General features: G+C 42.4%; 1 protein-coding gene across 2 annotated transcripts in view; it reads right to left on the minus strand.

Annotated features, from left to right (window-relative positions):
- The window catches only part of LOC133605041 (WD repeat-containing protein 26-like), a 29,790-nt gene extending 13,604 nt beyond the window's left edge, over positions 1 to 16,186 (minus strand). Inside the window, exons 1-8 of one of the 2 annotated variants that reach the window (XM_061958363.2) lie at positions 15,604 to 16,186; positions 10,320 to 10,419; positions 10,161 to 10,217; positions 7,551 to 7,687; positions 6,510 to 6,607; positions 5,463 to 5,619; positions 1,349 to 1,487; positions 1,116 to 1,256 (exon numbers count right to left, since the gene is read on the minus strand). In XM_061958363.2, coding sequence (XP_061814347.1) covers positions 1,116 to 1,256; positions 1,349 to 1,487; positions 5,463 to 5,619; positions 6,510 to 6,607; positions 7,551 to 7,687; positions 10,161 to 10,217; positions 10,320 to 10,419; positions 15,604 to 15,857 — 1,083 coding nt within the window. In that variant the 5' untranslated portion in view covers positions 15,858 to 16,186. Of the gene's footprint in view, positions 1 to 1,115; positions 1,257 to 1,348; positions 1,488 to 5,462; positions 5,620 to 6,509; positions 6,608 to 7,550; positions 7,688 to 10,160; positions 10,218 to 10,290; positions 10,420 to 15,603 lie in introns of both variants that reach the window. The other variant, XM_061958371.2, reaches the window with a different exon arrangement.
- Positions 16,187 to 22,463: the final 6,277 nt, after the last annotated feature.

Here is a 22,463-nt window from a genome sequence, read left to right on the forward strand (position 1 = left end):
GGTTTAAAATGCTAGCATGCTATCATTAATATGCTTTAAGTACCAACATATGGCTGAGGTGTATACTTACAAATCTCGCTGAAAAGGCTAGCATGCTAATATGCTAACTGTAACATTTGCCGAGTACCAAATATTATTATTGTGAGGTATGTACCTGGAAAAAAATGGTATCAAATGCTAGCATGCTAACGTTAACATGCATCGAGTACCAAAATATGGCTGAGGTGTATACCCCCAAAAATTATCGGAAAACACAAGCATGCTTATATGCTAACTGTAACATTCGTCGGGTACCAAAATATATTACTTTTGAGGTGTGTACCTGAAAAATGTGTTAAAAATGCTAGCATGGTAACATTAGCATGCATCAAGTCTCAAAATATGATTGAGATGTATACCTAGCCTAATACAGTTTTATATATCCATCCATCCATTTTCTACCGCTTATTCCCTTCGGGGTAGCGGGGGGCGCTGGAGCCTATCTCAGCTACAATCGGGCGGAAGGCAGCGTACACCCTGGACAAGTCGCCACCTCATCACAGGGCCAACACAGATAGACAGACAACATTCACACTCATATTCACACACTAGGGACCATTTAGTGTGGCCAATCAACCTATCCCCAGGTGCATGTCTTTGGAGGTGGGAGGGGCCTATCTCAGGACTTTCATATATATATATATATGTATATATATATATATATATATATATATATATATACATATATATATAGGGTTGATTGATTGATTGATTGATTGATTGATTGATTTATTGATTCTCTCCATTTCTGGAACATTTGCAACAATGTTTCCCTTCTCTCTTTAATTAGGATTGTTCACTGTGGATGGGACGCTAACAAGCTAGGTATCCAAAGTGTGGCGCAGGGCACATTTGGTCATGCGCCTGGTTTTTGATTGACTACTGGGCACATTGGCAGACAAAAACCAGGAGAGATTTACTCAACGCTTTAGCTACAGCACATTCCGCTGACCCCAAATTCTTGTTGGTTAGCCGGACTTCAACTAATTGGGATTACCAGTTCAAATATAAAGGATTTAGGTTTTTGCAAAGACCGATAAAGAACTGTTCCAGGTGATTTGATCTTGATGTTTCACCTGAACATTCCACAGCCACAGCTCCGAGCAGTCGTCCGGACCACAGGCTAGCAGGTAGGAATCATCGGGGCTCCACGCCAAGTAGGAGACGCCGTAAGCGTGACCCTCCAGAGTTTTCATCAACTTCAGCTGCCGGCTTTCCTGTTTGGAAGCAGCAACAGAGTGTTTGTGTGGCGGACCACTGTCAGGACCACTGTCAGGACCACTGTCATGACCCAGGAACAAGGACTCACCGGGTCAACGTGCCAAATAATCACGGTTGTGTCTTTGGAACCGGTCGCCAGTTTTGTGCCGTTGTTGGAGAACTTGCAGAACCAGACTTCGTTGCAGTGTTCGGTCAGTATTTGCTGAGTGTAGCACGGGAACTGTTTCCTGCAAACAGGAACAGACACCTGGTGTTGGTCAACCGTGGACTGGAGACCACAGCTGAAGAGCTTTGGCCACCACACAATTTCATGCCATTGCCATTCCACTCACACTTCATTCTCCTGACAATCTCAATCTCCATTCAAACCTATTCTTGATTCAAAGCCATTCTTGATTCGAACCAAGTTTCGATTCAAACCGATTCTCGACTCAAACCTATTCTTGATTCCAACCAATTTTTGATTCAAACAGATCGTTCATTTAAACCAATTTTGTTTAAATTGATTTTTGATTCAAACAGATGGTTCATTTAAACCAATTTTGTTTAAATTGATTTTTGATTCAAGACCATTTTTGACTCATACCATTTTTCAATTGAAATCACATCTCAATTCAAACCTAATCTTGATTCAAACCGATTTTTGATTCAAACCGATTTTTGATTCAAAACAATTTTAGATTCAAATCAATTCTAAATTCAGACGCATTTTGATTCAAATCGATTGTCAACTGAAACCAATTTCTGACTCATACCGATTTTAGATTCAAACCGATTTTGGTTCAAACTGATTTTAAATTCATATTGATTTTTGATTCATCCATCCATCCATCTTCTTCCGCTTATCCAAGGTCGGGTCACGGGGGCAGCAGCCTAACCAGGGAAGCCCAGACTTCCCTCTCCCCAGCCACTTCGTCCAGCTCCTCCCGGGGGATCCCAAGGCGTTCCCAGGCCAGCCGAGAGACGTAGTCTTCCCAACGTGTCCTGGGTCTTCCCCGTGGCCTCCTACCGGTCGGACGTGCCCTAAACACCTCCCTAGGGAGGCGTTCGGGTGGCATCCTGACCAGATGCCCGAACCACCTCATCTGGCTCCTCTCCATGTGGAGGAGCAGCAGCTTTACTTTGAGCTCCTCCCGGATGACAGAGCTTCTCACCCTATCTCTAAGGGAGAGCCCCGCCACCCGGCGGAGGAAACTCATTTCGGCCGCTTGTACCCGTGATCTTGTCCTTTCGGTCATAACCCAAAGCTCATGACCATAGGTGAGGATGGGAACGTAGATCGACCAGTAAATTGAGAGCTTTGCCTGACGGCTCGGCTCCTTCTTCACCACAACGGATCAATACAGCGTCCGCATTACTGAAAACGCCGCACCAATCCGCCTGTCGATCTCACCATCCACTCTTCCCTCACTTGTGAACAAGACTCCAAGGTACTTGAACTCCTCCACTTGGGGCAGGGTCTCCTCCGCAACCTGGAGATGGCACTCCACCCTTTTCCGGGCGAGAACCATGGACTCGGACTTGGAGGTGCTGATTCTCATCCCAGTCGCTTCACACTCGGCTGCGAACCGATCCAGTGAGAGCTGAAGATCTTGACCAGATGAAGCCATCAGGACCACATCATCTGCAAAAAGCAGAGACCTAATCCTGAAGCCACCAAACCGGATCCCCTCAACGCCTTGACTGCGCCTAGAAATTCTGTCCATAAAAGTTATGAACAGAATGGGTGACAAAGGGCAGCCTTGGCGGAGTCCAACCCTCACTGGAAACGTGTCTGACTTACTGCCGGCAATGCGGACCAAGCTCTGACACTGATCATACAGGGAGCGGACCTCCACAATCAGACAGTCCGATACCCCATACTCTCTGAGCACTCCCCACAGGATGAATGCCTTCTCCAAGTCCACAAAGCACATGTAGACTGGTTGGGCAAACTCCCATGCACCCTCAAGGACCCTGCCGAGAGTATAGAGCTGGTCCACAGTTCCACGACCAGGACGAAAACCACACTGTTCCTCCTGAATCCGAGGTTCGATTATCCGGCGTAGCCTCCTCTCCAGTACACCTGAATAGACCTTACCGGGAAGGCTGAGGAGTGTGATCCCACGATAGTTAGAACACACCCTCCAGTTCCCCTTCTTAAAGAGAGGAATCACCACCCCGGTCTGCCAATCCAGAGGTACCGCCCCCGATGTCCATGCGATGCTGCAGAGTCTTGTCAACCAAGACAGCCCCACAGCATCCAGAGCCTTAAGGAACTCCGGGCGGTTCTCACCGGGGCCTTTCCACCGAGGAGCTTTTTAACTACCTCAGCAACCTCAGCCCCAGAAATAGGAGAGCCCACCACAGATTCCCCAGGCACTGCTTCCTCATAGGAAGACGTGTTGGTGGGATTGAGGAAGTCTTCGAAGTATTCCCTCCACCGATCCACAACATCCGCAGTCGAGGTCAGCAGAACACCATCCTCACCATACACGGTGTTGATAGTGCACTGCTTCCCCTTCCTGAGGCGGCGGATGGTGGTCCAGAATTTTTGATTCAAACTGATTTTAAATTCATATTGATTTTTGATTCAAAACCATTCTTGACTCAAACCAATTTTCAATTCAAAACCATTTTTGATTGAAACCAATTCTAAATTCAGACACATTTGGATTCAAAACGATTTTCGACTAAAAAACTATTTCTTACTCAAACCAATTCTCGATTTAAACCGATTATTGATTCAGACTCATCTTTAATTCAGATACATTCTTGACTCAAACCATATTTTGATTCAAGTCGATTCTTGAGATTTATTATGTGATATAATAAATATATTTTTTAAACATTTTCAAAACGGGTTACAAAGTAATTTAAAATGGAAAGATGGCCTAAAAAGAGGTCTTGTATCACACATGATATCACACACAAGGAAACACTCTGCAGGACTGCTTGTATCGCACATGATATCACACACAAGTAAACATGTAGCAAGAGCGCTTGTATCGCACATTATATCGCACGCCAGTAAATACATAGCAAGAGCGCTTGTATCACACATTTTCCATCCAAGCCATCATGCTACGACACGTGTTCTTTTGCTGACATCTGACTGGTATCAGTATCAAAAGCCAAGACAAGTGATCCGTAAGGAAGACTGGGACGGACAAGTGCTCCGTAAGGAAGACTGGGACGGACAAGGGCTCCGTAAGGAAGACTGGGACAGACAAGTGCTCCGTAGGGAAGACTGGGACGGACAAGTGCTCCGTAGGGAAGACTGGGACGGACAAGTGCTATGTAGGGAAGACCGGGACGGACAAGTGCTATGTAGGGAAGACTGGGACAGACAAGTGCTCCGTAGAGAAGACTGGGATGGACAAGTGCTATGTAGAGAAGACTGGGATGCACAAGTGCTCTGTAGGGAAGACTGGGACGGACAAGTGCTCCGTAGGGAAGACCGGGACGGACAAGTGCTATGTAGGGAAGACTGGGATGGACAAGTGCTCCGTCGGGAAGACTGGGATGGACAAGTGCTATGTAGGGAAGACTGGGACGGACAAGTGCTATGTAGGGAAGACTGAGACGGACAAGTGCTCCGTAGGGAAGACTGGGACGGACAAGTGCTCCGTAGGGAAGACTGGGACGGACAAGTGCTCCGTAAGAAAGACTGGGGCGGACAAGTGCTCCGTAGGGAAGACTGGGACGGACAAGTGCTATGTAGGGAAGACTGGGACAGACAAGTGCTCCGTAGGGAAGACTGGGACGGACAAGTGCTATGTAGGGAAGACTGGGACGGACAAGTGCTATGTAGGGAAGACTGGGATGGACAAGTGCTCCGTCGGGAAGATCGGGACGGACAAGTGCTATGTAGGGAAGACTGGGACGGACAAGTGCTCCGTAGGGAAGACTGGGATGGACAAGTGCTCCGTAGAGAAGACTGGGATGGACAAGTGCTATGTAGGGAAGACTGGGATGGACAAGTGCTCCGTCGGGAAGACTGGGATGGACAAGTGCTATGTAGGGAAGACTGGGACGGACAAGTGCTATGTAGGGAAGAATGGGATGGACAAGTGCTATGTAGGGAAGACTGGGACGGACAAGTGCTATGTAGGGAAGACTGGGACGGACAAGTGCTATGTAGGGAAGACTGGGACGGACAAGTGCTATGTAGGGAAGACTGGGACGGACAGGTGCTATGTAGGGACCAAGACAAATCTTACCGGCTGCATCCGTGGTCCAGCAGCAGAGACACAGAGTCCAGTCCAAGGTCCAGCTGGGTGTTGTGGTACAAGCAGCGCTCCCTCTGCAGCTCCACCGCCTGCTGGAGCAGAGTCTGCAGTCGGCGTGGAGGCAGCATGACTGACGGAGGCAGGTAAGCTGGACACACACACGTGCTAACAGTTAGCACGCTGCCCAGATAGCGTGAAGTAACCAAAACAACATGAGTTGTAAAAGTTAGCATGCTGACAGTAATATGCTGACAATAGCATGCGTACAGTTAGCATTAGTGAAATACCAAATTACGCTAAAAGAAATAATAACTGTAACATGCGTCAAGTGCCAAAATATATTACTCTGAGGTGTGGAGCTGAAAAATGTGTTAAAAATGCTAGCATGCTAACGTTAGCATGCATCAAAATATGACTGAGGTGTGTATCAACAAAATCACCCCACACTCCACACACCAAGGACAACCAAACTACCATCCACACACTCCACTCACCTTGGACAACCAAACTACCATCCACACACTCCACTCACCTTGGACAATCAAACTACCATCCACACACTCCACACACCTTGGACAACCAAACTACCATCCACACACTCCACTCACCTTGGACTATCAAACTACCATCCACACACTCCACCCACCTTGGACTATCAAACTACCATCCACACACTCCACTCACCTTGGACAATCAAACTACCATCCACACACTCCTCTCACCTTGGACAATCAAACTACCATCCACACACTCCACTGCCATTCCAGCCCTTCACGTGTATGGGCATTCACACATCGGACATTCACACTCACTTCCTACTGGAATTGCACATTGTCGTGTGCAGGAGATTTCTTGCTGTTTTATTATTAATACGTGTGCATAAATCTCTTAAAAACGATTGAACATTGTCTCTGTGGGGTATTGTGTGTAGAATTTTGAGGATGAAAACAAAGTTCCTCCATTGTGGAGCAAGGCTGTAAGAAACGTGGCTGCAGTACTATTACTCAGGTGTGCTCCTACAAGTCCGACGTCACTCACTCTGGAGTTTGTCCAGCAGCTTGCTTCGGGATGCGGTACCTTTGCCCTCCCAGTCGGACTTGCCTCGCAGGTCCTCAGCATGGCTGCACATCAGGTACCTACACAGTCAAAACAACAATGTCTTCTTTTTCAAACATTGAATTCATACATCAAGTATTTTGCTTTGTCTTCTCCAGCCTGCCTTGTTGGACCCTGAGGGATAAAGACCCTGCTCCATGGACTAATAAGGATGTATACCAAGCACCAATAGTTTTTGGTACCGCTTCCTAATTGGGTAAGGCCAGAAGGGCTATTAAGATTCTGGACTAATGAAACTGCTGGCTGTGTTTTTTTATGTCCAGCAGACTCATTACGGCATGCTGTCACATTCAGCTCGGGTGTTGCAGCTCCGCATAAACAATCCGCTTGAAATAGAGACAAATAAGGAAGCAACGCCACAAAAAATTTGTGCCGTAACAATAAATCCTCCTTAAAGTCACACAGACTAATAAGAGTTAGTTTCTCACAATCCACTCTTCCTCACTGGTGACCTGGCAGGGCAACACGGGCATAAGATGGGGTGTGATTAGTGGTGGCAGCAGGTGGGGACACTAGTTGGCAAACAGATACTGGTGTGTGAGCTCAGACACTCCTAGCAACACAATGGTAGACAAAAGGGGACTACACATAAATAAACAAGGACGAGAATAACAATGCACACAAACCAAGACATGACCTGGGTCTTGGGGTCATGACATGACCTGGGTCTTGGGGTCAAGACATGACCTGGGTCTTGGGGTCAAGACATGACCTGGGTCTTGGGGTCCAGACATGACCTGGGTCTTGGGGTCAAGACATGACCTGGGTCTTGGGGTCAAGACATGACCCGGGTCTTAGGGTCCAGACATGACCTGGGTCTTGGGGTCAAGACATGACCTGGGTCTTGGGGTCAAGACATGACCCGGGTCTTGGGGTCAAGACAAGACCCGGGTCTTGGGGTCATGACATGACCCGGGTCTTGTGGTCATGATGAATATTTGCAGCAATGGCGGACAAACTGACCCGCTCAGCACGTGAATGCGCTCGGTGTTGAACTTGAGAGGAGTGAGTTCGGCCCTGAGGACCTGCAGAGCCTCCAGGACTTTGCCATCTTCCAAGAACTCCAAGTACTTCTGCTGCAGCAGCAGGAACTTCATGCGCTGCAAGGAGAGAAGAACTTTTACAACATTATTGCTTTTCTCCTCCCACACATTCGAACTCTTTGCAAACATTTCCAGCACTGACACATTTTTTTCAATCTCTCCTGCATGATTCCTAACATCTTCTCATCCTGGACCAACTCACAAGTCATCTTCTCATCCTGGACCAACTCACAAGTCCTCTTCTCATCCTGGACCAACTCACAAGTCATCTTCTCATCCTGGACCAACTCACAAGTCATCTTCTCATCCTGGACCAACTCACAAGTCCTCTTCTCATCCTGGACCAACTCACAAGTCATCTTCTCATCCTGGACCAACTCACAAGTCATCTTCTCATCCTGGACCAACTCACAAGTCATCTTCTCATCCTGGACCAACTCACAAGTCATCTTCTCATCCTGGACCAACTCACAAGTCATCTTCTCATCCTGGACCAACTCACAAGTCATCTTCTCATCCTGGACCAACTCACAAGTCATCTTCTCATCCTGGACCAACTCACAAGTCATCTTCTCATCCTGGACCAACTCACAAGTCATCTTCTCATCCTGGACCAACTCACAAGTCATCTTCTCATCCTGGACCAACTCACAAGTCATCTTCTCATCCTGGACCAAATCACAAGTCATCTTCTCATCCTGGACCAACTCACAAGTCATCTTCTCATCCTGGACCAACTCACAAGTCATCTTCTCATCCTGGACCAACTCACAAGTCATCTTCTCATCCTGGATCAACTCACAAGTTATCTTCTCATCCTGGACCAACTCACAAGTCCTCTTCTCATCCTGGACCAACTCACAAGTCATCTTCTCATCCTGGACCAACTCACAAGTCATCTTCTCATCCTGGACCAAATCACAAGTCATCTTCTCATCCTGGACCAACTCACAAGTCATCTTCTCATCCTGGACCAACTCACAAGTCATCTTCTCATCCTGGACCAACTCACAAGTCATCTTCTCATCCTGGACCAACTCACAAGTTATCTTCTCATCCTGGACCAACTCACAAGTCCTCTTCTCATCCTGGACCAACTCACAAGTCATCTTCTCATCCTGGACCAACTCACAAGTCCTCTTCTCATCCTGGACCAACTCACAAGTCATCTTCTCATCCTGGACCAACTCACAAGTCATCTTCTCATCCTGGACCAACTCACAAGTCACCTTCTCATCCTGGACCAACTCACAAGTCATCTTCTCATCCTGGACCAACTCACAAGTCATCTTCTCATCCTGGACCAACTCACAAGTCACCTTCTCATCCTGGACCAACTCACAAGTCATCTTCTCATCCTGGACCAACTCACAAGTCATCTTCTCATCCTGGACCAACTCACAAGTCATCTTCTCATCCTGGACCAACTCACAAGTCATCTTCTCATCCTGGACCAACTCACAAGTCAATCTTTTCTACTTCTCCACCTTTTTCTCATGGCTGCACACTAGTGGCCAACCTTGGAAGAGCAGGAACAGCCTCTGCTTAGAAATGTGTATTTTAGTGTACTTGAGTGTACTTGATGTGTACTTGAATTTACTTTATGTGTACTTGATGTGTACTTGATGCATACTTGATGTGTACTTGATGTGTTCTTGAATGTACTCGAGTGTACTTGGTGTGCACTTGAGTGTACTTGATGTGTTCTTAAATGTACTTAATATACTTGAGTGTACTTTATGTGTACTTGAGTTTACTTAATTTGTACATGAGTGTACTTGATGTGTACTTGATGTGTTCTTGAATGTACTTGATGTGTACTTGAATGTACTTGATGTGTACTTGAATGTACTTGATGTGTACTTGAATGTACTTGATATGTACTTGCCGCATATTTAAATGTACTTGTGTACTTGATGTGTTCGTAAATGTACTTGATGTGTACTTGAGTGTACTTGATAGATAGATAGATAGATAGATAGATAGATAGATAGATAGATAGATAGATAGATAGATAGATAGATAGATAGATAGATAGATAGATAGTACTTTTTTGATTCCTTCAGGAGAGTTCCCTCAGGAAAATTTAAATTGATGTGTATTTGATGTGTTCTTGATGTGTACTTGAGTGTACTTTATGTGTTCTTGATGTGTTCTTGATGTGTACTTGATGTGTACTTGATGTGTACTTGAGTTTACTTGAGTGTACTTTATGCATATATGAGTGTACTTGATGTGTACTTGATGTGTACTTGCTGTTTACTTGATGTGTACTTGAATGTATTTGATGTGTACTTGAATGTACTTGAGGTGCACTTGAGTGTACTCGGTGTGTACTTGAGTGTACTTGATGTGTACTTGAGTGTACTTGGTGTGTACTTGATGTGTACTTAAATGTACTTGATGTGTACTTGAGTGTACTTGAATATACTTGATGTGTACTTGAGTGTACTTGATGTGTACTTGAATGTTCTCGATGTGTACTTGAATGTACTCGATGTGTACTTGAATGTACTCTATGTGTACTCACCACAATAGCAGTAGGAGAATGCATCAGTGCCTTGAGCTCATTGAGGTCACTCTCAGCCTGAATTCAGAGGGAAATAAGTTACTTGTGACAAAAAGTGATTTGAAAAGTTGTAGTATTTCTTGGTAAGTACACTCATGAAAGTACACTCATGCAGTCCACCTTGTCCCATTCTCCTTCAATCACATGGTTGCGAAACTTGGTGGCGGACGGATGTTCCAGCCTGCAGCCAGACTCTTGCATCAGGAGGTCCACCGTCTGACTACAAACATCAAGTGTCATAAACAACATCAAGAATCATACACAACATCAAGTATCATACACAACATCCAGTATCATACACAACATCAAGTATCATACACACATCAAGAATCATACACAACATCCAGTATCATACACAACATCATGTATCGTAACAACATCCAGTATCGTGAACAAACATCATGCACTGTAAACAACATCCAGTACCATAAACAACATCCAGTATCAGTGACAACATACGGTATCATAAACAACATTGAGTATCATACACAAAATCCAGTATCGTGAACAACATCCAGTACCGTAAACAAGATCAAGTATCATAAACACCATCCAGTATTGTAAACATCACGTACCGTATCAACATCCAGTATCATAAACAATATCAAGTATAGTAAACAACATCAAGTATCAAAAAACAACATCCAGTATCATCCATCCATCCATCCATTTTCTACCGCTTGTCCCTTTCGGAGTCGCGGGGGGTGCTGGAGCCTATCTCAGCTGCATTCGGGCGGAAAGCGGGGACATCCAGTATCATAATAATATCAAGTATAGTAAACAACATCAAGTACCATAACATCAAGTATCATAAACAACACCCAGTATCATAACAACATCAAGTATCTTAAACAACATCTAGTATCATAATATCAAGTATCATAAACAACATCCAGTATCATAACAACATCACGTATCGTGAACAACATCAAGTATCATAACAACATCAAGTATCATAACACCATCCAGTATCGTAAACAACATACAGTATCATAACATCAAGTATCATAATATCAAGTATCGTAAACAACATCCAGTATCGTAAACATCACGTACCATAAAACATCCAGTATCATAAACAATATCAAGAATAGTAAACAACATCAAGTATCTTAACATCAAGTATCATAAACAACATCCAGTATCATAACAACGTCCAGTATCGTAAACAACATCCAGTATCATGACAACATCCGGTATCGTAAACAACATCCAGTATCATAACAACATCAAGTATCATAAACAACGTCCAGTATCATGACAACATCCGGTATCGTAAACAACATACAGTATCATAACAAAATTCAGTATCAAAACATCAAGTATCATTACAACAACCAGTATCATAACAACATCAAGTATTGTAAAAAAAAACATCAAGCATCATAACATCAAGTATCGTAAACAACATCAAGTATCATAACAACATCAAGTATCGTAAACAACATCAAGTATCATAAACAACATCTAGTATCATAACAACATCCAGTATCATAAACAACATCTAGTATCATAACATCAAGTATCATAACCAGCATCCAGTATCATAACATCAAGTATCGTAAACAACATCCAGCATCATAACATCAAGTATCATAATATCAAGTATAATTTACAATATCCGGTATCATAAAATCAAGTATCGTAAACAACATCCAGTATTGTAAACATCACGGATCCTAACAACATCCAGTATCATAACATCAAGTATCGTAAACAACATCCAGTATCATAACATCAAGTATCAAAACATCAAGTATTGTAAACAACATCCAGTATCGTAACATCAAATATCGTAAATAACATACGGTATTGTAAACATCACGTATCATAACAACATCAAGTATCGTAAACAACATCCAGTATCGTAAACAACATCCAGTATCATAACATCAAATAGGGTTGTAAGATACATCGATATATTTTTAAACAAGATATGAATTAAGAAAATATCGTAATATCAATATCGTTTACAGTATTTCATGTTAAAATGACCAAACATTGCTTATTTGTTGTGTTCCTTCTTCTCAACATCCTTGGCTACTAAACCCCTCCCCTTCCTCTTAGTCACAGTGGTGTGTTGATGTAAACATGGTAAATAAAGTAGTCATAATGGTGTGTTGATGTAAACATGGTAAATGAAGTAGTCATAATGGTGTGTTGATGTAAACATGGTAAATAAAGCAGTCATAATGGTGTGTTGATGTAAACATGGTAAATAAAGTAGTCATAATGGTGTGTTGATGTAAACATGGTAAATATAATAGTCATAATGGTGTGTTGATGTAAACATGGTAAATAAAGTAGTCCTAATGGTGTGTTGATATAAACATGGTAAATAAAGTAGTCATAATGGTGTGTTGATGTAAACATGGTAAATAAAGTATTCATAATGGTGTGTTGATGTAAACATTGTAAATAAAGTAGTCATAATGGCGTGTAAACATGGTAAATAAAGTAGTCATAATGGTGTGTAAACATTTTAAATAAAGTAGTCATAATGGCGTGTAAACATGGTAAATAAAGTAGTCATAATGGCGTGTAAGCATGGTAAATAAAGTAGTCATAATGGCGCGTAAACATTGTAAATAAAGTAGTCATAATGGTGTGTAAGCATGGTAAATAAAGTAGTCATAATGGCGTGTAAACATTGTAAATAAAGTAGTCATAATGGCGTGTAAACATTGTAAATAAAGTAGTCATAATGGTGTGTAAACATGGTCAATAAAGTAGTCATAATGGCGTGTAAAAATGGTCAATAAAGTAGTCATAATGGCGTGTAAACATGGTCAATAAAGTAGTCATAATGGCGTGTAAACATGGTCAATAAAGTAGTCATAATGGCGTGTAAACATGGTCAATAAAGTAGTCATAATGGCGTGTAAACATGGTCAATAAAGTAGTCATAATGGCGTGTAAACATGGTCAATAAAGTAGTCATAATGGCGTGTAAACATTGTAAATAAAGTAGTCATAATGGCGTGTAAACATTGTAAATAAAGTAGTCATAATGGCGTGTAAACATTGTAAATAAAGTAGTCATAATGGCGTGTAAACATGGTCAATAAAGTAGTCATAATGGCGTGTAAACATGGTCAATAAAGTAGTCATAATGGCGTGTAAACATGGTCAATAAAGTAGTCATAATGGCGTGTAAACATGGTAAATAAAGTAGTCATAATGGCGTGTAAACATTGTAAATAAAGTAGTCATAATGGCGTGTAAACATTGTAAATAAAGTAGTCATAATGGCGTGTAAACATTGTAAATAAAGTAGTCATAATGGTGTGTAAACATGGTAAATAAAGTAGTCATAATGACGTGTAAACATGGTCAATAAAGTAGTCATAATGGCGTGTAAACATTGTAAATAAAGTAGTCATAATGGCGTGTAAACATTATAAATAAAGTAGTCATAATGGCGTGTAAACATGGTCAATAAAGTAGTCATAATGGCGTGTAAACATGGTCAATAAAGTAGTCATAATGGCTTGTAAACATTGTAAATAAAGTAGTCATAATGGCGTGTAAACATTGTAAATAAAGTAGTCATAATGGCGTGTAAACATTGTAAATAAAGTAGTCATAATGGTGTGTAAACATGGTCAATAAAGTAGTCATAATGGCGTGTAAACAATGTAAATAAAGTAGTCATAATGGCGTGTAAACATTGTAAATAAAGTAGTCATAATGGCGTGTAAACATTGTAAATAAAGTAGTCATAATGGTGTGTAAACATTGTAAATAAAGTAGTCATAATGGTGTGTAAACATTGTAAATAAAGTAGTCATAATGGTGTGTAAACATGGTCAATAAAGTAGTCATAATGGCGTGTAAACAATGTAAATAAAGTAGTCATAATGGCGTGTAAACATTGTAAATAAAGTAGTCATAATGGTGTGTAAACATTGTAAATAAAGTAGTCATAATGGCGTGTAAACATTGTAAATAAAGTAGTCATAATGGCGTGTAAACATTGTAAATAAAGTAGTCATAATGGTGTGTAAACATGGTCAATAAAGTAGTCATAATGGCGTGTAAACAATGTAAATAAAGTAGTCATAATGGCGTGTAAACATTGTAAATAAAGTAGTCATAATGGCGTGTAAACATGGTAAATAAAGTAGTCATAATGGCGTGTAAACATTGTAAATAAAGTAGACATAATGGCGTGTAAACATTGTAAATAAAGTAGTCATAATGGTGTGTAAACATGGTAAATAAAGTAGTCATAATGGCGTGTAAACATTGTAAATAAAGTAGTCATAATGGTGTGTAAACATTGTAAATAAAGTAGTCATAATGGTGTGTAAACATGGTAAATAAAGTAGTCATAATGGCGTGTAAACATGGTAAATAAAGTAGTCATAATGGCGTGTAAACATGGTCAATAAAGTAGTCATAATGGCGTGTAAACATTGTAAATAAAGTAGTCATAATGGCGTGTAAACATTGTAAATAAAGTAGTCATAATGGCGTGTAAACATGGTAAATAAAGTAGTCATAATGGCGTGTAAACATGGTAAATAAAGTAGTCATAATGGCGTGTAAACATGGTCAATAAAGTAGTCATAATGGCGTGTAAACATGGTCAATAAAGTAGTCATAATGGCGTGTAAACATGGTAAATAAAGTAGTCATAATGGCGTGTAAACATGGTCAATAAAGTAGTCATAATGGCGTGTAAACATGGTCAATAAAGTAGTCATAATGGCGTGTAGACATGGTAAACAAAGTAGTCATAATGGCGTGTAAACATTGTAAATAAAGTAGTCATAATGGCGTGTAAACATGGTCAATAAAGTAGTCATAATGGCGTGTAAACATGGTCAATAAAGTAGTCATAATGACGTGTAAACATGGTCAATAAAGTAGTCATAATGGCGTGTAAACATGGTCAATAAAGTAGTCATAATGGCGTGTAAACATGGTCAATAAAGTAGTCATAATGGCGTGTAAACATGGTCAATAAAGTAGTCATAATGGCGTGTAAACATGGTCAATAAAGTAGTCATAATGGCGTGTAAACATGGTAAATAAAGTAGTCATAATGGCGTGTAAACATTGTAAATAAAGTAGTCATAATGGCGTGTAAACATTGTAAATAAAGTAGTCATAATGGCGTGTAAACATGGTCAATAAAGTAGTCATAATGGCGTGTAAACATGGTCAATAAAGTAGTCATAATGGCGTGTAAACATGGTCAATAAAGTAGTCATAATGGCGTGTAAACATGGTCAATAAAGTAGTCATAATGGCGTGTAAACATGGTCAATAAAGTAGTCATAATGGCGTGTAAACATGGTCAATAAAGTAGTCATAATGGCGTGTAAACATTGTAAATAAAGTAGTCATAATGGCGTGTAAACATTGTAAATAAAGTAGTCATAAGATGTTGACTTACTTGAGTCCTAAATCGTGTAAATGTTGTCCGATGAGTCTGATGACGTCATCTTCGCACTGAGACAAGCACTTCTTCTTCTTGACAAAACATTTGCTGTCTGCGGGTGTTGTTGTTGTTGTCTTGTTGTTGTTGTTGTTGTTGCCGCTGCCGTTGTTGTTGTTGTTGTTGCTGACCGACAGTCCGTTGGCACGAGCCGCTGCGGGTTCTCCGTTCTGGGTTCCGTTCCTGCACGGCTCGTCCCCGTTAGCTTGCATGTTAGCCTCGCACCGAGAAGATGAAGACGACAAACAAACAACAACAAACAACAACAACAACCGGCGAGGCCTACTGAGCCAAATGCAGCACCGGGATGTCGTGTCACCTCACGGCCGCGTCTGATGCTCGACTGGCGGGGTGTCTGCCACGGAAAAAAGGGGCAAAATTGTACTCGGAGGAGCAGAAGGCCAAAATGTTGAGTTATGTAAACAACAACATGTTGTTTACTGTCGCTGTCACGTCGCGCCTGGAATCTTCTTATTGTTGTTATTGTTGTTTTTGTTGCTGTCAGGCAGCCGCAGTCCTGCTCGCGACTTACGCAGTGACGTCGGCGGACATTGCCTTCCCGCCCTGTGCGCGCGTAGACATGCGCGCGCACATGTCGACCGCTGACGAGCCGCGGGGCCGCCATCTTGAAGCGGTCAACTGAGACTGAGACTTCCTTTTTATTGTCATTCAAATGTGAACTTTACAGTACAGATAAGAAGTTGCATTAGCTCAAGGTAGTGCAAGATAAAAGCAATAAGGTGCAGATGTAAATAAATAGATTACTGTACAGATAAATATAATGCACGTTTATGGATGTATGTTATATTGTCTTTATATTTCAGCTAGTTAGTCCATTTTGGGGGGGGAATTGAGGGGATAATTTAATTATGATGCGTTCAAGAGTCTTACGGCCTGAGGGAAGAAGCTGTTACAGAACCTGGAGGTTCTGCTGCGGAACCTCTTTCTAGAGTCCAGCAGTGAAAACAGTCCTTGGTGGGGGTGGGAGGAGTCTCTGCAGATTTTCTGAGCCCTGGTCAGGCAGCGGCTTTTTGCCATCTCCTGGATAGGAGGAAGAGGAGTCCTGATGATCTTTTCCGCTCTCTGGAGAGACTTCCAGTCTGAGGCACTGCAGGCTCCAGTCCAGACAGAGATGCTGTTGGTCAGCAGGCTCTCTATAGTGTCTCTGTAGAATGTGCTGAGAGAGCTGTGCTCTTTTCATCCCACGCAGAAAGTGCATGCGCTGCTGAGCTCTTTTTACAAGAGCTCTGGTGTGTAGGGACCAGGTTATATTGTCAGTTATCTGCACCCCCAGGAACTTGGTGCTGCTTACTATCTCCACTGCTGTGCCGTTGATGAAGTGCAGTAAAAAAACTAAACTATTTTGATTTTCAGTGTTACTAAAACAACTCTCTGGTTTGAGTCACACATTAAGAGTGTTACTAAAACAACTCTCTCGTTTGAGTCACACATTAAGAGTGTTACTAAAACAACTCTCTCGTTTGAGTCACACATTAAGAGTGTTACTAAAACAACTCTCTCAATTGAGTCACACATTAAGAGTGTTACTAAAACAACTTTCTCGTTTGAGTCACACATTAAGAGTGTTACTAAAACAACTCTCTCAATTGAGTCACACATTAAGAGTGTTACTAAAACAACTCTCTCGTTTGAGTCACACATTAAGAGTGTTACTAAAACAACTCTCTCAATTGAGTCACACATTAAGAGTGTTACTAAAACAACTCTCTTGTTTGAGTCATACATTAAGAGTGTTACTAAAACAACTCTCTGGTTTGAGTCACACATTAAGAGTGTTACTAAAACAACTCTCTGGTTTGAGTCACACATTAAGAGTGTTACTAAAACAACTCTCTCGTTTGAGTCACACATTAAGAGTGTTACTAAAACAACTCTCTCATTTGAGTCACACATTTAGAGTGTTACTAAAACAACTCTCTGGTTTGAGTCACACATTAAGAGTGTTACTAAAACAACTCTCTGGTTTGAGTCACAAATTAAGAGTGTTACTAAAACAACTCTCTCCTTTGAGTCACACATTAAGAGTGTTACTAAAACAACTCTCTCCTTTGAGTCACACATTAAGAGTGTTACTAAAACAACTCTCTCCTTTGAGTCGCACATTAAGAGTGTTACTAAAACAACTCTCTCATTTGAGTCACACATTAAGAGTGTTACTAAAACAACTCTCTCGTTTGAGTCACACATTAAGAGTGTTACTAAAACAACTCTCTGGTTTGAGTCACACATTAAGAGTGTTACTAGAACAACTCTCTGGTTTGAGTCACACATTAAGAGTGTTACTAAAACAACTCTCTCATTTGAGTCACACATTTAGAGTGTTACTAAAACAACTCTCTGGTTTGAGTCACACATTAAGAGTGTTACTAAAACAACTCTCTGGCTTGAGTCACACATTAAGAGTGTTACTAAAACAACTCTCTCCTTTGAGTCACACATTAAGAGTGTTACTAAAACAACTCTCTCCTTTGAGTCACACATTAAGAGTGTTACTAAAACAACTCTCTCCTTTGAGTCGCACATTAAGAGTGTTACTAAAACAACTCTCTCATTTGAGTCACACATTAAAAGTGTTACTAAAACAACTCTCTGGTTTGAGTCACACATTGAGTGTTACTAATCAGTAAGATTATTTTAATATAATTAAACAGAAAATGAAGCAGTCGTGCTTCAATCCTCGAGCACTGAGGAGCACGCGAGACAGGCATGAATAGAAACATGTTGATTGGCACCAGGTGTGGACCGGCTGCCAATCAACAACAGGTGAGGGGAAAACAGTGCTTGTCGGGACAAGCAGAAAATAGAAATCAATCAATCAATCAATCAATCTTTATTTATATAGCCCTAAATCACAAGTGTCTCAAAGGGCTGCACAAGCCACAACGACATCCTCGGTACAAAGCCCACATAAGGGCAAGGAAAAACTCACCCCAGTGGGACGTCGATGTGAATGACTATGAGAAACCTTGGAGAGGACCAAAATAAGAGCACTGATAGGAAATAAACACAAAACAAGGAAGCACAAACAGAAATGAAGTGACAGATCGTCACACGCTAGCCTTTAAATAGACCCCCCTTTTAGACCAGTTGATCTGCCGTCTCTTTTCTGCTCTTCCCCCCTCTCCTGCATGTAGAGGTTATTAGGTAACCACAGATGGGGCGCTAGCTGTTCAAAGTCGGTACCCGGGGTGGACCACTCATCTGTGCATCAGTTGGTGACGTCTCTGTGCTGCTGACCTGTTTCCACTCAAGATCATCTCCTGCTGGCCCCACTATGGACTGGACTCTCACTATTATGCTAGATCCACTATGGACTGGACTCTCACACTATTATGTTAGATCCACTATGGACTGGACTCTCACTATTATGTTAGATCCACTATGGACTGGACTCTCACTAATATGTTAGATCCACTATGGACTGGACTCTCACACTATTATGTTAGATCCACTATGGACTGGACTCTCACACTATTATGTTAGATCCACTATGGACTGGACTCTCACACTATTATGTTAGATCCACTATGGACTGGACTCTCACTATTATGTTAGATCCACTATGGACTGGACTCTCACACTATTATGTTAGATCCACTATGGACTGGACTCTCACACTATTATGTTAGATCCACTATGGACTGGACTCTCACTATTATATATATTATAGGGGCGGCATGGCGTAGTGGGTAGAGCAACCGTGCCAGAAACCAAAAATCGCTGCCGTTGTGTCCTTGGGCGGGACACTTCACCCTTTGCCCCCGGTGCCACTCACACCGGTGAACTGAATGATGAATGATAGGTGGTGGTCGGAGGGGCCGTTGCCGCAAATTGCAGCCACGCTTCCGTCAGTCTACCCCAGGGCTGCTGTGGCTATGAAAGTAGCTTACCACCACCAGGTGTGAATGAATGATGGGTTCTACATGTAAAGCGACTTTGGGTACTTAGAAAAGCGCTATATAAAACCCAGGTATTATTATTATTATTACTATTATGTTAGAACTTAGATCCACTATGGACTGGACTCTCACACTTTTATGTTAGATCCACTATGGACTGGACTCTACCACTATTATGTTAGATCCACTATGGACTGGACTCTCACACTATTATGTTAGATCCACTATGGACTGGACTCTCACACTATTATGTTAGATCCACTATGGACTGGACTCTCACACTATTATGTTAGATCCACTATGGACTCTCACACTATTATGTTAGATCCACTATGGACTGGACTCTCACTATTATGTTAGATCCACTATGGACTGGACTCTCACACTATTATGTTAGATCCACTATGGACTGGACTCTCACACTATTATGTTAGATCCACTATGGACTGGACTCTCACATTATTAATTAGATCCACTCCACTTCCATTGCACCAGACACCCGGGGGATCTGAGCCCAGGATGTCGTTGTGGCTTGTGCAGCCCTTTGAGACACTTGTGATTAAGGGCTATATAAATAAACATTGATTCCCCCAAATGGCGTGCTGAGATTTTGGAGGACAACGTCCTCGTTATCACTGCACATTAACTGTAATCTAAATCTTATGTTATCACTGCACCTTACCTGTAAACTAAATGTTATGTTATCACTGCAATTGAAGTGTAATCTGAACACAGAGGTGAAGCACCACCCACCTCTAGAAGGAGGCACGCAGCAGGTGTTTGCTGCATGGATGTCTCCTCTTCTCACGGTGAGAAATAGTTCTTTCTTGTCAGGAGAAGATCTTGCCATGGATGTGAACTTGATATTTCCACAAGGTAGACTTTCTTTTGTCCATTTCTGCTCACTTGTGGCTCCTCAGTAGCATGTGAACTGTAGCCAAGTTCTCCTGCTACGGCACGGCCGGAGGGTCAAAAGGGAAGTGCCATTATTGAAATGTATAGTTAATGCATTGTTATCACGTTAACTTGGACATCCCCAATACACATATTATAAGGGGATGGGTTGATTGGCCAAACTAAATGGTCCCTAGTATGTGGGTATATATTAGAGATGCGCGGTTTGCGGACACAACCGCCCGATCCGCGGATAATCCGCGGATCGGGCGGTTGAAATAAAAAAAAAAAAGATTTTATCCGCGGGTCGGGTCGGGTCGGGCGGTTGAAATAAAATAAAAAAAGATTTTAAATAGATTCAGGCGGGTGGCAGTTAAACCAATTCTGAAATATACATACATAGTTAAATGTTGTTACCCACATACGAAAAACGAGCAGGCACCTGCAGCATATGCCACAACAGAAGAAAAAAAAAAAAAGAGATGGACACTTTTACGGAGCGGAGAAGGGACGCCTCGCCGGGGTCCGGGACCGAGGCCCCTTCCCCCGAGAGGGCCCCACCAGGAGCCGTAGCTGAGGCGATCCGCGAGAAGGGCCCGACGCACGTCCAGGGTCACCACCGCGCCCACCGCACCGACACCCCGCCTCGTCCGCCTTCGCCGCGGCCGGCGTCACGCGCAGCAGGTAAGCAGCTTACCTGCCCGCCACCCCCGTGGCCGGGGGCTCGTAACAGGGGTCACTCCGCGCGCTCCGCCCGCGCAGCTTACCTGCCCGCCACCCCTGTTGCCGGGGGCGCGTAACAGGGGTCACTCCGCGCGCAGTGCGCTCACGAAAGGGGTGGGGCTCACCCTGGTAGATATAGACAGCAGGACGGTGGCCATGGAAGTCGGAACCCGCTAAGGAGTGTGTAACAACCCACCTGCCGAATCAACTAGCCCTGAAAATGGATGGCGCTGGAGCGTCGGGCCCATACCCGGCCGTCGCCGGCAGCGAGACGCGCTTGGAGGTGTGCTCAGCGCGGCTCCCATATGATTGCGCACTGGTGTGCGTCTGGGTCGTGACAGCGTGGCACGCGAATGTCTGTACTGCATTGGATCAGTCTCCTTTCTTTAACAGGCAAAAGCTTTATAACCTCACTAATGCCTTGCATCGTCTATATTAGATATATAACATTGGGCGGGTGCGGTTCTGATCAAATGTTAGGTCGGGTGGATGGCGGATGGTTGACGACTTTCTGATGCGGTTGCGGATGAAATAATTGCCTATCCGCGCATCTCTAGTGGGTATATATATATATATATAAATATATAAATATATATATATAAATGTATATATATATATATATATATATATATATTTATACATGTCCATATGTATGTATATATATATATATACATTAATATAACTGAATATTGAGATTATTCCCATCATGCATTGCAGTGGATTTAAAGGGGTGTTGTGGTTAATTATATCATGTATAATTATCTTATAGGATTGGAAGTAGCATGTGTTTGTATTTGGTCACAGAATCTTTTAAAAGTATTCTTCTACTACGGTCAAAGTGCAAAGGTCCATCGCCGGCACTGTAGTGAGTGTCCACAGGAGATTGGGAATCCCATAATAATGTAGGTGTCAGGTTTAGGAGGAAGATTAAAAGACATTAGCAATACCTGGTAGAAGGTCCACAGATAGGGACAGAGGATAGGGGTCGGAGGTCACCCGACTTAAACTAATCATAGGAATAATGGCAAAGAAAGATGGACAGGCCAGACTGGAAAGGGGGTCTACAAGAAATGGTATTTAAACACAGTGTGCTGACAGGACAGCAGACTGAAGAGATTCAACACACTTCTTCTCCTAGAGCTGCAGTTCTTGTCACTGAAACAAATAAAGCTTTTTGTTTGACGATTCCTCTTGGCGTCTCCTTGGCTCATCCCCCATCACCCCACCATCAAACATACAACAGTGTCATTTTGAATGATGTGCTGTGTGTGGACGTGTTTG

Source organism: Nerophis lumbriciformis, linkage group LG04, assembly GCF_033978685.3.
Source record: "Nerophis lumbriciformis linkage group LG04, RoL_Nlum_v2.1, whole genome shotgun sequence".
In the NCBI taxonomy this organism is placed as follows: domain Eukaryota; kingdom Metazoa; phylum Chordata; class Actinopteri; order Syngnathiformes; family Syngnathidae; genus Nerophis; species Nerophis lumbriciformis.